General features: G+C 48.3%; 1 protein-coding gene across 4 annotated transcripts in view; it reads right to left on the reverse strand.

Moving 5' to 3' along the window:
* The window catches only part of SLIT3 (slit guidance ligand 3), a 758707-nt gene that overhangs the window by 585173 nt on the left and 156729 nt on the right, over nt 1-16805 (reverse strand). For all 4 annotated transcript variants that reach the window (XM_059878791.1, XM_024981391.2, XM_059878790.1 and 1 more), the window contains one exon: nt 3695-3766. Coding sequence is in view for 3 of the 4 variants with exons in the window: in XM_024981391.2 (XP_024837159.1) it covers nt 3695-3766 (72 nt within the window). In the remaining variant the exon portion in view is untranslated. The remainder of the gene's footprint in view (nt 1-3694; nt 3767-16805) is intronic.

Raw genomic sequence — 16805 nt, forward strand, 5'->3', positions numbered from 1 at the left:
GACACCCTCTCCACCCTGGTTGCTAGGTTACTTCCCTCTGAGTCTCCTGCTGCTGTCTGCCGTCCCGTGCACACTTCCAAGGGCTGGAGGGAGTGAGATGAAGTCCTGATGACACCACCATGTCCCTGGATCCAGAGGTTTCTAAACCCAGTCACAGGGGCTTCCCTGGTAGCTCAGTGATAAAGAGTCTGCCTGCCAATGCAGAAGACACAGGTTCGAACCCTGACTGGGAAGATCCCACATGACCCAGAGCAACTAAGCTTGTGCACCACAACTATTGAGCCTGTGCTCTAGAGACTGCAAGCCAAGACGACAGACCTGCATGCCCTAGAGCCTGTGCGCCACAACAAAGAAATCTACTGCCATGAGGAGCCTGCACACTGCAACCAGAGAGTAGCCCCTACTTGCCGCAACTAAGGAAAAGCCTGTTCAGCTGTGAAGATCCAGCACAACCAAAAATAAATACATAGAATTATTCAAGAAAATAAAAATAATACATAAAGCCAGCCAACCATAGCAACCACTGGCCTTCTCACGCACGTGAACTGATGCACTTCCGCTTTGGGTTAGACTGATCTTAGTCACACTTCTGTCACTGCTGCTGCTAAGTCGCTTCAGTCATGTCTGACTCTATGCGACCCCATAGACGGCAGCCCACCAGGCTCCCCCGTCCCTGGGATTCTCCAGGCAAGAACACTGGAGTGGGTTGCCATTTCCTTCCCCAGTGCATGAAAGTGAAAAGTGAAAGTGAAGTCACTCAGTCGTGTCTGACTCAGCGACCCCATGGACTGCAGCCTACCGGGCTCCTCTGTCCGTGGGATTTTCCAGGCAGAAGCACTGGAGTGGGTGCCATGGCCTTCTCCGCGTCTGTCACTGGTTAGTAGCAATATTAGAATAACACTGGTTCCCAATGAATAACATTTCCCTTTCCCATCACTACATGTCTTAAAATATGACCATAGCTTTTCCAAAAGGTGTTTTTTAGATAATCATTGAATATGAAGCAGTTTTTGTCTACGGATCTAGTAAGAGAAGGTGTGTTGAATTGCTGCTTAAACCTCATGGCAGGCTGTGGAGGAGACAGCCACCCAGCAGCCCCATTTAGCATTCCTTGGAAAATGGCTCGCTGCGTCTATTGAGATTCAGTGCTCTTTTAAAACAGAGCCAGTGGCATATGTATACACACTCATGATTGCACATTTATTGATTTCTAATTTGCACCCTGCTTACTTCCAAAAAGGCCCTGGAGTGGCTGACAAAATAAGACAAAGACACAAGAGGGCCATTAAGAAAAATCAAAGACCAAGCCCAGAGAGAAAAAGGGATTGCTGATTATAGCCAAAACCCAGGTTAATAAAGCTGCTTCAATGAAAAATATATACATTTAGCTCTCAGCTCTTTGGCAGCTATTCAGAGAGTGTCCTGACGGGGTGGGTACAGGGCATCCTTCATGTCTGCAGCTCTACACCCAGCACAGAGGCCAGGCACCTGGGAGAAGCTTCCTGAATGAATGATGGATAAAAGATTCAAAGCTCCCTGAGTGCACTGCTCATAACCTAAGGCCTGTATCATCTATCCACCCACTCCTGAGTGCCTCTGTGTGTCACACTGGGCCTGGCCAGGAGCCTGGAGAGGAATGGACCTTTCCAACCGCTGCTCTCTGGCTTGAAGCAAAAGCTCCATGTAACAGATCACAGCTCTGATGGCAGCTCCTCGTCTCTTCAAGCCTCCCATGAAAGGAGATTAGAAACAAGTTGTGAAGATGGGAGTTGCAGGAGTAACAATAGTTATCTACGCTGATTATGTGTGCAGAGCACTTTAAACCCAGAAAATGCAGGCACAGCGTAATCTCTTTGGGTTCAGAGAGCTCCTTGGTGAGGTACATGAACGGAAGAGGGGGCCTCTCATCATTTCCTGATGAGGACACAGGCACAGACGACCTGTGGCTCTCCTGACCTCTCTCAGTCAGAAAGCGGCCATGAGGCCGCCACACTGGACTCCCCACGCCCCTGTGCTGCCTGGCTGGGCCTGCACCCTGCATCTCAGAGACCTGTTACCACAGCCTGAAACGCCTCCTCTGCCCAGATCAAGATCAGCTCCGCCTAAAATGGGCATCCGCTGATGTCTTCGCGGAGCAGGAACCCACCCCTCCCCCAACCTCCTGCAGCAGCGGGACCCTCAGACCCCGCCTGCTCAAAGCTGCCTGGCAGCCCAGCCCCACAGGCACCTTCTGTTTGCTGGAAAGTGATGCTGAGAGCCCAGGTGGACGGCACACAGTCTGTACGGTTTAGTTAAAGGCAGGCTGAAAGGCACAAGGTAGGGCTGGCTGGAGAGTCGGCTATTAAGCGAGTGTTTAAGGAAAGAACTCTCCAGGGAAGGGGAAGGGAAAAACCAGAGTGGTTCCCCCATCTGCCCATTTGGTACTGCTTATTCAGCTCTGCCAGATACACACTGCACTTCATCCACCCTCACATCCATCAAGGTGGATGAAGAGTGGAAGAGTGGAAGGGAGGCGTACTCTTTCCCACATTTAGTACAGTCAGTCGGGTGGACTGAGCAAGAGAAAGGGAGTACCAGCCAGAGAAGACTGTGACAAAGTCCAGGTGCACCCAAGAGAAGGCAAGCAAGACCACCGTAGCACTGAGTGACTATAGTCTCTCGCTGTGTGTACAGACAGAGATACAATTTCCTAATTCAGAACTCATTCTTAAGTGCACATGCAAACATGTGTTTCATATTTCCCAATTTATCCCGGAGCCTACATGCACCAGTGGACCGCGTGCGTAGGTATTAACATGGCCATTGGAATGGGAATGGTGGCCACCATGCAGAAACCTCTCCAGTAACGTCACAGTCCTCCCAGCCACGTTGTAAATCTTGCTGCCTGATTGCTAAGCAGCCAGACACTTGTTGCTCCAACCAGAAAGTTAAGCCTTGGGCAAGCAATTCACCCCATAATATACACTAGTCACCGCCAGTAGGACTTTCAGATACAGTCCTGAAGCTATTCTGTCGGCAATCAGCACTTGCCTAACACCCCCAGTCCATGAATCACACTTTCCATCCGGATGTGTTTCTCCAGTTCTTGAGTATCCAAACTCTCATGCTAAATAAATACACAAAGACATCTCCAAGTCTCCCCGCTTCATTATATCCTGGACCATCCCAAAGAGAAAGCAAAATTCAAGGTTTTTCTTCCTTTCCCACACAAATCACAGACCTCCAGATCCAGAGTTCCCGGACGGGCAGTGGGAGGAAGCAGGCACAGGGCAGGAACCCTTCTAGCCAGCAAGGAGGTGAGGTTGACAGGTTTAATCCAAACCACTGCCCTCCGAGACTGTCTTGTGTGAACCAACTCACCTCCAAGCCCCCCTCGGGGCATTTCCCTGAGGTACATTCAGACCCAGGTGAAAGGATGGATTTCCTCCCTCCATGTAAAGGAGACACGCACTAGCCTAAGTCCACAGCTCTCACCGGCCACTTCAGTGACTCTCTGAAGGAAGGGAGCAGAAAAGGTGGGCTGGAGGGGAGCACAGGGACCCCCGTGCTGAATCCGGACTCCGGATGCCCACACGTGCGGACTCACTGCCACGCTCCACGTGGTCAGGGCTCCCCGCGCTAAGGCAGCCACATCCTCTGCATCAGCAAATGCAGGCAAGACCCAAGGCAGAGAAAGCAAGTTCACTCTACTCACAGTCTGGTGAGCTTCAGGTTGCTCTGGAAAAGCAGCTCTGGGAGGACCTGCAGCTTATTCTTGTTCAGGCGCCTGAAAGGGGAAAAGAAAAAGAAAATGAAGAGATGTCAAGAGGACAGGAAACGGGATCAAGGGTAGTCACAGACCCTCCTCAATCAATCCATCAACAGGTCTTAAAGGCTTCTAGATCTTTCATCATGGGATGCTCAGCACGTGGAAGGCATATTCTATCTTGCAAAATGTGGAGTCCGGTGGGGGATAAAAGGCAAAGGTGCATGGAGAGCAGGAACACAACGTGCTTGCTGTCTCTCCCCCGTCCCGAGCCTCAGAGAGACGACACTCAGTGAGGACAACAACATTCTTTCCCAGGAACCTCAGACAGGCTTTTGAACTCGTCTCACCAACTGCCTGCTCTAAGTAGCTATTGCCAGCTGACGGGACGGGCACGTGAAATGGGTCCCTAAAAATAAATAAAATGCCAGAGAGAATATTCCAGATTCTAAATGGGTGGTGGGGGCGGGGAGGACAGACAGCCCCCATTATAGGAGCAGAGAAGAGAGTGGGCACATCACCGTGGGTTCAAGGGCCAAAATGGGCCCTCGGTACTTTTGCCTTTGTGGGCACCTTCCTCTATTTAAAAAATTAAATATTATATTGTATAACTATGAAAGTGAAAGTCGCTCAGTTGTGTCTGACTCTTTGCTACCCCGTGGACTATACAGTCCATGGAATTCTCCAGGCCACAATACTGGAATGTGCACCCATTCCCTCTCCAGGGGATCTTCGCAACCCAGGAATCAAACCAGGGTCTCCTACATTGCAGGTGGATTCTTTACCAACTGAGCTATCAGGGAAGCCCATTGTATAACTATGCTGGTATTAAAACAAATACATTAAGATTATATAACATCTACTTGACCTAAACACTCACTTTTTTTCTTTTAATTTTCAAAGAAATTAAACCATCTTCATGGGTCCCTTAAAAGCGATGTTGGCCCTGGGTGCTGTCCCCACTGTGCCCAACAGGGAAGCCGGCCACTGTCTAGGTGGGCAGTGGGGCGGAAGGCCAGTCCAGGAGGGACAGCCCATGGCAGATGGCAGCAGCAGAGCCAGACTCTGTCCTGAGAATGGTCCACGCTAAAACCCACGGCAAAGAAGGCCACCTGAGCTTCCAAGGGATGGTGAGTCACTGCTGCTGCCCCCATGAAGGCTGCTTTCCCGGGAGTGTGAGGCCAGAAGGGAAAGCCTGCCCCATGCTTGGGGCTTCCCAGATGACGCTAGTGCAGGAGACGTAAGAGACTCGGGTTCGATCCCTGGGTCGGGAAGATCCTCTGGAGGATCCTCTGGAGGAGGGCATGGCAAGCCACTCCAGTATTCTTGCCTGGAGAATCTCATGGACAGAGGAGCCTGGCAGTTTATAGTCCATGGAGTCACAAAGAGTAGGACACGACTGAAGTGACCTGGCATGCAGGCACACTCCATGCTCACCCCCAGGCCTCTCTATCCAAATCTCATTGGGTTCAGTTCAGTCGCTCATTCGTGTCTGACTCTTTGTGACCCCATGGACTGTAGCACGCCAGGCTTCCCTGTCCATCACCAACTCCCAGAGTTTACTCAAACTCATGTGTATCAAGTCGGTGATGCCATCCGACCATCTCATCCTCTGACATCCCCTTCTCCTCCTGCCTTTAATCTTTCCCAGCATCAGGGTCTTTTCCAGTGAGTCAGTTCTTCGTATCAGGTGGTCAAAGTATTAGAGTTTCAGCTTCAGCATCAGTCCTTCCAGTGGATATTCAGGATTGATTTCCTTTAGGATTGACTGGTTGCATCTCCTTGCTGCCCAAGGGACTCTCAAGAGTCTTCTCCAACACCACAGTTCAAAAGCATCAATTCTTCTTCACTCAACTTTCTTTATAGTCGAACTCTCACATCCATACATGACTACTGGAAAAACCATAGCTTTGACTAGATGGACCTTTGTCAGCAAATGTCATTATGCAGCCTAATCACTGAAGCCCAAACCAGTGTCCCCAGATCTCCTCAGAGTCCTCAGATTCTTACTCCCAAGAGTCTCCCAGTGCAAAGACCAGTTTACAGATGGCTGAACCTCTCTGCTTAAACTATGCATGTTTGGCTATGTAGAATAACCATGTAATTCCATGTTAGAGCTAAGTGAACTGAAGAGAAGAAAAGGTGAACTTCCCAGCTTCTGGCCCCAAAGCCCACACTCTCATAGTGCTCCAAGCAGCTATGATTCCGGGGGGTGGGGGTAGGATATTGTTATTTGCCCTTTTTTATTCCAGGTCAACAGATAAAACTTGAGAGGCACAGGACACCAGAAGGGAGTTTACAAGGGCAAAGCATGTGGGGGAGAAGCATTTACGACCTCAAGGAATGAGGTTCTGGTGAGAAGCGTGTGGCTCAGCCCTGAAGGGGTGCACACCGAGTGCAGGCAAGTATGGACCAAGCACACTCTGCTGGTGACACTGTTGACTGGAAGGAAGCCAGAGGGAAGGCTGGCAAGTGGGGCAAGCGAGCTCAAGCTCCCTGCTCCACCTCACTCCCTGTGCTCTCTCCATTTTTAAAAACAGAGCTTATAAGAAAAGCCTTAACATAGAACTGACCATCTTAACCATTTTTAAGCAAAGTATGTTCACATCGTCGTGCAACAGATCCCCGGAGCTTTACCATCATGCGGAGCCGAAGCCTGTGCGCGTGAGAAGACAGCACCGCACCGCCCCTCGCCGTGTCCCTGGCGGCCCCATCCTGCTGTACTTGCTGTCTCATCACTCCCAGTACCTGCTCTGTGTGCTGCTGTCACTAAAGTGGGGGGAACGGGGGCGCCCCAGAGGACAGGACGGGGAGAGGGGGTCTACCCCTTGTTTACGGCAGCTCCCGCACAGCCAGTGGTAACTGAGCGTGTGTGCGTGTATGCTCTGTGACCCCAAGGACTGCAGCCTGTCAGACCCCTCTGTCTGTGATAAGCCACTTTCTTATATGGATTCTTATGGGGAAGAATCCCTTAGAAGAAACGGAGTAGCCCTCACAGTCAGCAAAAGAGTCTGAAATGCGGTACTTGGATGCAATCTCAAAAATGACAGAATGATCTCTGTTCATTTCTAAGACAAACCATTCAATATCACAGTAATCCAAGTCTATGCCCCAATCAAAATGCTGAAGGAGCTGAAGTTGAACGGTTCTATGAAGACCTACAAGACCTTGTAGAAGTAACACCCAAAAAAGATGTCCTTTTCATTAGAGGGGACTGGAATGCAAAAGCAGGAAGTCAGGAGATACCTGGAGTAAAGGCAAATTTGGCTTTGGAGTACAAAATGAAGCAGGGCAAAGGCTAACAGAGTTTTGCCAAGAGAATGCACTGGTCACAGCAAACACCCTCTTCCAAAAACATAAGAGAAGACTCTACACATGGACATCACCAGATGGTCAACACTGAAATCAGATTGATTATATTCTTTGCTGCCAAATATGGAGAAGCTCTATACAGGCGGCAAATACAAGAACGGGAGCTGACTGTGGCTCAGATCATGAACTCCTTATTGCCAAATTCAGACTTAAGTTGAAGAAAGCAGGGAAAACCATTAGACCATTCAGGTATGACTTAACTCAAATCCCTTATGATTATACAGTGGAAATGACAAACAGATTCAAGGGATTAGATCTGACAGAGAGTACCTGAAGAACTATGGACAGAGGTTCGTGACACTGTACAGGAGGCAGTGATCAAGACCATTCCCAAGAAAAAGAAGTGTAAAAAGGCAAAATGGTTGTCTGAGGAGGCCTTACAAATAGCTGAGAGAAGAAGAGAAGCTAAAGGCAAAGGAGAAAAGGAAAGATATACCCATTTGAATACACAGTTCCAAAGAATAGCAAGGAGAGATAAGAAAGCCTTAATTGGTGATCAATGCAAAGAATAGAGAAAAACATTAGAATGGGAAAAATTAGAGATCTCTTCAAGAAAATTAGAGATACCAAGGGAACATTTCATGCAAAGATGGGCTCAATAAAGGACAGAAATGGTAGGGACCTAACAGAAGCAGAAGATATTAAGAAGAGGTGGCAAGAATACACAGAAGAACTGTACAAAAAAGAGCTTCATGACCCAGATAATCACAGTGGTGTGATCACTCACCTACAGCCAGATATCCTGGAATGTGAAGTCAAGTCGGCCTTAGGAAGCATCACTACGAACAATGCTAGTGGAGGTGATGGAATTCCAGTTGAGCTATTTCATATCCTAAAAGATGATGCTTTGAAAGTGCTGCATTCAATATGCCAGCAAATTTGGAAAACTCAGCAGTGGCCACAGGACTGGGAAAGGTCAGTTTTCATTCCAATCCCAAAGGAAGGCAATGTCAAAGAATGCTCAAACTACCGCACAATTGCACTCATCTCACATGCTAGCAAAGTAATGCTCAATATTCTCTAAGCCAGGCTTCAACAGTACGTGAACCATGAACTTTCAGATGTGCAACCTGGATTTAGACAAGGTAGAGAAACCAGAGATCAAATTGCCAACATCCGCTGGATCATCAAAAAAGCAAGAGTTCCAGAAAAACATCTACTTCTGCTTTACTGACTACACCAAAGCCTTTGACTGTGTGGCTCACAACACACTGTGGAAAATTCTTCAAGACATGGGAATACCAGATCACCTGACCTGCCTCCTGAGAAATCTGTATGCAGGTCAAGAAGCAACAGTTAGAACTGGACATGGAACAACAGATTGGTTCCAAATAGGAAAAGCAGTATATTGTCAAGGTTGTATATTGTCACCCTGCTTATTTAACTTATATGCAGAGTACATCATATGAAATGCTGGGCTGGATGAAGCACAAACTGGAATCAAGATTACTGGGAGAAATATCAATAACCTCAGATATACAGATGACACAACCCTTATGGCAGAAAGCGAAGAAGAACTAAAGAGCCTCTTGATGAAAGAGAAAGAGGAGAGCGAAAAAGTTGGCTTAAATTCAACATTCAGAGAACTAACATCATGGCATACGGTCCCATCACTTCATGGCAAATAGATGGGAAACAATGGAAACAGTGACAGACTTTATTTTGGGGGGCTCCAAAATCACTGCAGCCATGAAATTAAAAGACACTTGCTCCTTGGGAGAAAAGCTATGACCAAACTAGACAGCATATTAAAAAGCAGAGACACTACTTTGCTAACAAAGGTCCATCTAATCAAAGCTCTGTTTTTTCCAGTAGTCATGTCTGGATGTGAAAGCTGGACTATGAAGAAAGCTGAGCAAAGAAAAAATTGATGCTTTTGAACTGTGGTGTTGGAGAAGACTCTTGAGAGTCTCTTGGACTGCAAGGAGACCAACACCAGTCAATACTAAAGGAAATTAGTACTGAATATCCACTAGAAAGACTGATGCTGAAGCTGAAACTTCAATACTTTGGCCACCTGATGCGAAGAGCTGACTCATTGGAAAAGACCTAGATGCTGGGAAAGGTTGAAGGCTGGAGAAGGGGACAACAGAGGATGAGACGGTTGGATGGCGTCATCAACTCAATGGACATGAGTTTGAACAAGCTCCAGGAGATGGTGATGGACAGGGAAGCCTGGTGTGCCACAGTCCATGGGGTTGAAAAGAGTCAGACATAACTGAGCCACTGAACTGAACTGAACACGGAAGAGCACTGGTCCCGGAGAAGGTGTGGTGCTTTGACTCTGGGATCAGCCAGACTAGGTTCAGGTCTGGCTGTATTGTGTTCTTGCCATAGGACCTTGGGGAAGTTACCTCGCTACTTAAGCCTCAGTTTTCCACCTGCAAAATAACTCTACTCAGTAGGTTAGAGTAAAGCTTGACACAGTGTAAGTAAAAGCATCTAGCACTGCGGTGAGCGCATGGCATCATCGAAATGAGCTGTAAGTAAAAGCATCTAGCACTGCAGTGAGCGCACGGCATCATCGAAATGAGCTGCTTTATAACTCTGTGTGAGACACTGCACTACGTGCTGGAAGGGTAGGATCTGGGGTAGTGCAGCTCAGAGACTGGGGTCATTACCACCAGCGTCTTATGGATAAAGGATATCAAGGAACTTCCCTGGTGGCCCAGTGGTTAAGAATCCACCTGCCAATGCACAGGACACAGGTTTGATCCCTGCTCGAGGAAGACTCCACATGCTACAAGACACCTAAGCCCATGAGCTGCAAAAAGAAAAGCCCCTGCAGCGAAAAGCCCACACACTGCGACTTGAGAGCAGCCCCGACTTTAAGCACCTAGAGTAAGCCTGCACGCAGTCAACAATAAATAAACAGAAAGACTCTGTGGACTTCTCCAGGCCAGAATACTGGAGTGGGTAGCCCTCCCCTTCTCCAGGAGATCTTCCCAATCCAGGGTTCAAACTCAGGTCTCCCACATTGCAGGCGGATTATTTACCAGCTGAGCCACCAGGGAAGCCCAAGAATACTGGAGTGAGTAGCTTATCCCTTCTCCAGCGAATCTTCCCAACCCAGCTATCCCGAAGCGAGGACTCCTCCATTGCAGGCAGATTCTTTATCAGCTGGGCTACCAGGGAAGCCAGACAGATAGATAGATAAAGGATGTCAACAAATGGAGAGGTGAAGCCCATTCTGCAAGGCCACTGTGATAGGAAATCGCGGAGGCAGGATGTTGACCCCAGAGGTCTGCCTCCAGAGCCTGGTTCTAAACCACTGGGGTTATTGGAAGCCTCTCTATCAGTAACAGCTCCCTTCCCCCCACTCCCACCCTTTTCTCCCCTTCTTGTCTTTTTGGCTCTGCTTCCTTTCATCCAGGGTGGCCACCTCCTCCGCCCCTGCCCAGACCACCATCCGCCCTGAGGACACTCCCCTCCCTGAGAAGGATGCTCTTGGGTCCCCGAGGCCAGCAGTGGGCCTCCAGGTAGGTCTGTCTGGAACCCTCCTCTACATCCACAGCTGCACAAAGCCTGGTGAGAGTTACACCCAGACAGCCAATGCTCCCATCCAGGCAAAAGTCCTGAAATCTGGCCCACCACAGCCTGCAGTAAGGAGGGTATTGAGTGTGCTCAAAGCTCAAAACCAGAGTTGAAGCTAAAAATAAAACCAGCTTGGCTCTGAGGCTCCAGGAAGGGAAGGAATCATTTTCAGTTCTTTGCTGGTATTTGCAGCCGGACAAAAATAAAAACACAACCAAATTTAGCCAATTGTGTGCTGCCTGCTGCTTCGTAAACCCTGAATGAGGATTCCAGGGCGGTTGGGCTGGGCTCTCCTTCCTTTAAAAGCCTCAGGGTCTTTCTGCTTTGGCTTGGGCGGGCCGCACGCCGTTTCTGTGTTATCGAGGGGCGCTTGATACATTTCTAGTTCATCCCATCCTGGGATTTATTCATTCTTATTTAGAGATCCTAGTTGGTCCGAAAGGTCTTACTTGAAGAGCTGATGAAGCCTCCAGGCTGCATAAGGTGCACTTCTCACGTGGCTGCTTTAAGAGCAGCTCCTGAACAGGAAAATGAACAGAGGGAAACAGGTCTTTCTCCTGCCAGAGGGACAGATAAGCGCTGGGCTGCAGACAGCGGCTATTGGCCTCCGTGCCCTCCATCACTCACGCCATCTGCTGCTCTGTCACCTGGATCCAGAGGTAGAAATCTGCCACAGTTCAAATTGGAAATAAACCTGTGATGCCTGCATGGAAAAAAGGACCGAATGGGACCCGCATGAGGGCAGGCCTGAGGAGGTCAACAGACAAGACATGGGCCTGGCCAGTGATAAGTCAAGTCCATCTGGATGTCTTCTCTTCCTGTAAGATCAACTCTCCTTTTCAGCTTTCCTGCTGGAACAGTCGGAGCATCAGGGTCAAGAAGTCCACGGGCTGCCAGCTGCAAGGTCATTCTGTTTTTCAGCCTGAACTGTGAAGCCCCAAGAGACAGAGTCTTGGCTTTGTGGTATCACTGATGGCCTTCTTGGAGGAACCTGGGCGTAAGATCTAATTAGAGATTTTTTCCACATTATTGAATTCTTTCATTTGTCTGTCCATTAAACCCATCCAACCACTAATTTATCCATTCACAAAACCACCCTCTACCCCTATGTCTGTCCATCCGTCCATCCATCTATCCACCCATCCATCTTCCCAGCCATTTTTCAATATGAACATACAAAGATGATTAAGATACGGTCCCTTCCTGTATCTGCATGAATAAGATGTAGATGAAGAAGAATGTCAGATGCTAGCGAAGGAGACTGACATGGAAACAAAACTCTGTAGCACGATCTTGTGAGCAAAGCTATCGTGGGGGCACACGAGGAGGAGCAGCTAACCCAGACCTGGGACAGGAAGGCTTCCTGAAGAAACTGGTCTGGAGTTTTTGTTTACTTATTTGCCTGTTTGAAGCATAATTTTGACTCTTCAGGAGACAGGGACAACGGGTTCTAGGCTTTGACAGCAGTATGTGCATGGAGGGCCAGGAGACTGAAGAGCAACCTTTGGGAAACAGGGCTGCACTGCAGGGACTAGATGGCTCGAGAGACACAAGTGGTGATGCTCTAGGGCTAAGCAGAGGCCATACCAATGAGGGTTCCTGCGGATCATGAGAAAGGACTTGGGCTTGGCTGTGTATTCAGAGTCATGGGGAGTCACAGACGGAGTCTGAGCAAGGGAATGACCAACTGTTTTGGATTTTAACAAGTTCTCTTGAGCAGTACGGAGAAGGCAATGGCACCCCACTCCAGTACTCTTGCCTGGAAAATCCCATGGATGGAGGAGCCTGGTAGGCTGCAGTCCATGAGGTCTCTAAGAGTCGGACACGACTGAGCGACTTCACTTTCACTTTTCACTTTCATGCATTGGAGAAGGAAATGGCAACCCACTCCAGTGTTCTTGGCTGGAGAATCCCAGGGACGGGGGAGCCAGGAAATGGCAACCCACTCCAGTGTTCTTGCCTGGAGAATCCCAGGGACGGGGGAGCCTGGTGGGCTGCCGTCTATGGGGTCGCACAGAGTCGGACATGACTGAAGTGACTTAGCAGCAGCAGCTTGAGTAGCAGTAAGTCTGGTTTGAAAGAGGGTGGAATCAGAAGCAAGGCGAGCAATTAAGAGGGCTCCTGAGTAATTGCTGTGGCTGTGTGAGGCCCTGGGGAAGGGGAGGAGTCACACTGGAGCGGAGGAGCAAGATCTGAGGTCTCAACCATGGGGTTTTGTGAGTAAATGCATATGAGGGGTACAGGAGTGAAGGGGTTAAAAGTGGCCCCAGGGGCTCCCACTTGGGTAACTGATTAATCAAAACGACCAATTAGTGCTAAAAAAAATAGAGATGAGAGGACCATCACACAGAAGGGACTGTGTTCAGATTCAGGATTTCTAAGCTACTGGGATCCCTCAAATACTTTTGACAGCTAGTGGCAGTAGCTGGTAATAACACTAAGACCACGAGTCAGGCTCTGTACGAGGGGCTTCCCATGTCCAGTCCATTTAACTCCCCACAGAATAACTTCAAGAATAGTACTAGTGGTCACCCTATAATAATGAAAACAAGGGCCTAAGACGGTTAAGCCACCTGCCCAGAGCCAAACTCAGTCAAAATGACGGTGATGGACTTGAACACAGATGTGTATACTTGGTCTCTCAGTTGTGTCCGATTCTTTTTGATCCTTTGGACTGTAGCCCGCCAGGCTCCTATGTCCAGGGGATTTTCCAGACAAGGATACTGGAGTGGGTTGCCATTTCCTCCTCCAGGGGATCATCCTGAGCCAGGGATTAAACCCACATTTACCTAATGCCAAACCTGTGCTCTTAACTACCATGGATAATGATGGTATTTAATTTAGCCCTCATTATAGACTATCATGACTTATTACCTCGTGTGTGGGTCTCATCTTCCCATTAAGTTCTAAAGGTCCTTAAGTGGGAAATATGTCTAATGTCTGCTCAGTGACCCACTGTGAGCCAACACAACCCCAGGGATACAAGGGAGCTTTTAGTAAGGGCCTCTTGAATTTCATGAATAAGTCATAAACTGGGAATGGTCAATTCAGGGAACCTGAAAAATCAATAGCTTTTCTAGGCTGGGTGAAGGGAATCATCCTGTTTGCAGGTAAACAAGACTCCCAGAAGATCTAATTGCTTGAGTCTGTCTGCTTCCAGAATCTTCTTGGAGACTCAGCTTCCAAAGTCAGCTGCCTCACTACTGACCTACTGGGCAGAAAGGCAGGAGAGGAAGGGGCCAGGGCAGCCTCTTAGTGGGTGCAAGATAGATGAGAGGCCTCCAGGCCAGAAGGAAGCTGGCTCAGCAGCCACAGGATGCCTCCCGTTTCTTCGAGAGGTGTGGAATGTTCAGCTGCTCAGCTGAGGCCCGAGGGAGGAAGGAAGTCAGTGTGCTAATTCCCAAAGGTCACAAGACTGTTGGCTTTAGTAATGAAATCAATTGAATCCCCTTCTCCAGGCACTTTCCTAGGCAGGCTGGATGGTTTCCAGGTCTTGTGGTGTTTTCAAAAACACCAACAAGGGCCAAAGTGGCTTTGCTATTTGGAGCAGAAGCTCCAGGCCTCCCCCAGTGGAGGGGGAGACATCCTGGCAGAACCTACAAGAAGGGCAAAACCCACGAGAAGGGCAGAACCAAATTCAGAGGCCTCAAACCCCAACTTGGAGGTGGCACTCTCATCCATGAGGATGTACAGATGTCACTCTATATATCAGGGGAACTCCTCAGCAGAGTCAAGAGCAGAGAAGCCTGAATAGGGCTTGTTTCCACAGATATTCACTGTAGCCACTGATGGCCTCATATTTTCTTGGTTTCCTCACCTGCCCACCACATCAAGTTCAGGTTTTTTCTTGCTATGCAGATTTCATAATGCAAATTGGATGTAACCAGATCAGTTCAGCAAGAAACCTGAACTGTGCTGACTGCTGGCTTATAGCCCTGTTGGGATCAGAGAGGGTCCCTGCACTGCTGCTGCTGCCGCTAAGTCGCTTCAGTCGTGTCCGACTCTCTGCGATCCCATAGACGGCAGCCCACCAGGCTCTCCTGTCCCTGGGATTCTCTAGGCAAGAACACTGGAGTGGGTTGCCATTTCCTTCTCCAGTGCATGAAAATGAAAAGTGAAAGTGAAGTTGTTCAGTCGTGTCCGACTCTTAGTGACCCCATGGACTGCAGCCTTCCAGGCTCCTCCGTCCATGGGATTTTCCAGGCAGGAGTACTGGAGTGGGGTGCCACGTCCCTGCATACCTAAGAGGAAAGCCTGCTGGCCGCCCGTTTCAACACCCAGGAGCCACTTTGGTTAGTGACTGGCTGTTCTCTGCCACTGGGATTTCCGTCTTTTTTAATAATGTCTTTCTCTAAAAAGACATTCTGCGTGGGGGGTGGGGAGGGGTGGACAGGTGGGTAGCAGCTTTATTGCGCTCTAACAGTGCTTCCTTTTTAATAGCACTCCTGGACCAAGCCACAATTTAATTTCATGGTTTGGAAGCCAGTTGACCTGAATCTTGTCTTCCATGGAATTCAGCATTTGCTCAATGACATTTAGGTTGACTTCTGTCTGTCAGTTTTGAAAATGTGTTCTTTTTAGTAGGTAACTTCAAAATGTCCTAATAGCAATTAAAAACCTTTACTTTTGACATTTCTGTAAGAGAAACAACTTTGTCATCCTAGTCTAAAACTCTTGCCCTAAGCAGTTTTTTCCCCACTGAGTTAAGAGAATCCTTTTTAAAAAAAAAAATAGCTTTAAGTTTATTTTAGGAACACAATTATTATGTAATAGCAAAACTTGAACCTTGTGAGATACCCAAGAAGGCATCTGTAATGGGCTTTGCCGTGTACCGCGAATGCTCGCTAAATGGCAGCTGTTACGGCCACTGTGGAGAACGCGATGGCACCCCACTCCAGTACTCCTGCCTGGAAAATCCCATGGACAGAGGAGCCCAGTAGGCTCCAGTCCATGGGGTCGCGAAGAGTTGGGAATGACCGAGCGACTTCTCTTTGACTTTTCACTTTCATGCATTGGAGAAGGACATGGCAACCCACTCCAGTGTTCTTGCCTGGAGAATCCCAGGGACGGCGAGCCTGGTGGGCTGCCATCTATGGGGTTGCACAGAGTCGGACACGACTGAAGAGACTTAGCAGCAGCAGCAGCACAGCCACTGTTGTTTTTATTATTATCATTGCTAGATACCCCAGGAGGTCAGAAATAGGGGAGATTTATTTCTCCTTCATAGATGACTGTATTGGTCAGCAAAGCTATTAATAGTAACAAATGAACTCCAAAATCTCATTGCATTAACACAACAGACATGGATTTCACACTCACATAAAAACTTGCTTCATCTTGTAGAGAACACAGAATGGTGGGGAGGAGTGGGAGGGAGGAGCTACAACAGGTCTTCAGTTCCTTGACCTCCTAGTAACTAACATCACTTCTCTCAGTCTGTTGGCCAGAACTAGTCACATGGCCACACCTAACCGCAAAAGAAGACAGGAAATCTACAGGGACACTGGGTGTTTGGTGAGAACTATCACTATAACCAACTCATCTTGGAATCAAAGCGACAATAATGATCTCTTTATCTTGTTGTTCTTCCTTCTTTCCTTTTTTGCTATCAATGCCAGGCCCTTACAGTGTGCTAAGTACAGTGGGAGGTGCTTAAATGCATTATCTTACTTTATCCTTAAAGCGACACTGTTATTATCTGTATCTTACACAAGGAAACTGAGGGACAGAGAGGTTATGGAGCTTGTCTAAACTCACACAGCTGATAAGGTTTTGACAGAAGTCTCTCTGACACCAAAACCGGTGTCAGAATCCCTTCACCATTCTGCTTCCTTAACTCTTTGGTTCTTGGTTGACCAGAAGGCCTCCCAACAATTCTAGCAAAGAGCCAGTAACAAGGAGTTGTTGTTGCTCAGTCACTAAGTCATGTCCAACTTTTTGATACTTCATGGTCTGGAGCACGCCAGGCTCCCCTGTCCTCTGCTATCACCTAGAGTTTGCTCAAACTTATGTCCATTGAATTGATGATGCCATCCAACTATCTCATCCTCTGTCATCCCCTTTTCCTCCTGTCCTCAATCCTTCCCAGTATCAGAGTCTTTTCCAATGAGTTGGCTATTCACATTAGGTGGCCAAAATATTGGCACTTCAACCT

This window comes from Bos taurus, chromosome 20, assembly GCF_002263795.3.
Source record: "Bos taurus isolate L1 Dominette 01449 registration number 42190680 breed Hereford chromosome 20, ARS-UCD2.0, whole genome shotgun sequence".
Taxonomy (NCBI): domain Eukaryota; kingdom Metazoa; phylum Chordata; class Mammalia; order Artiodactyla; family Bovidae; genus Bos; species Bos taurus.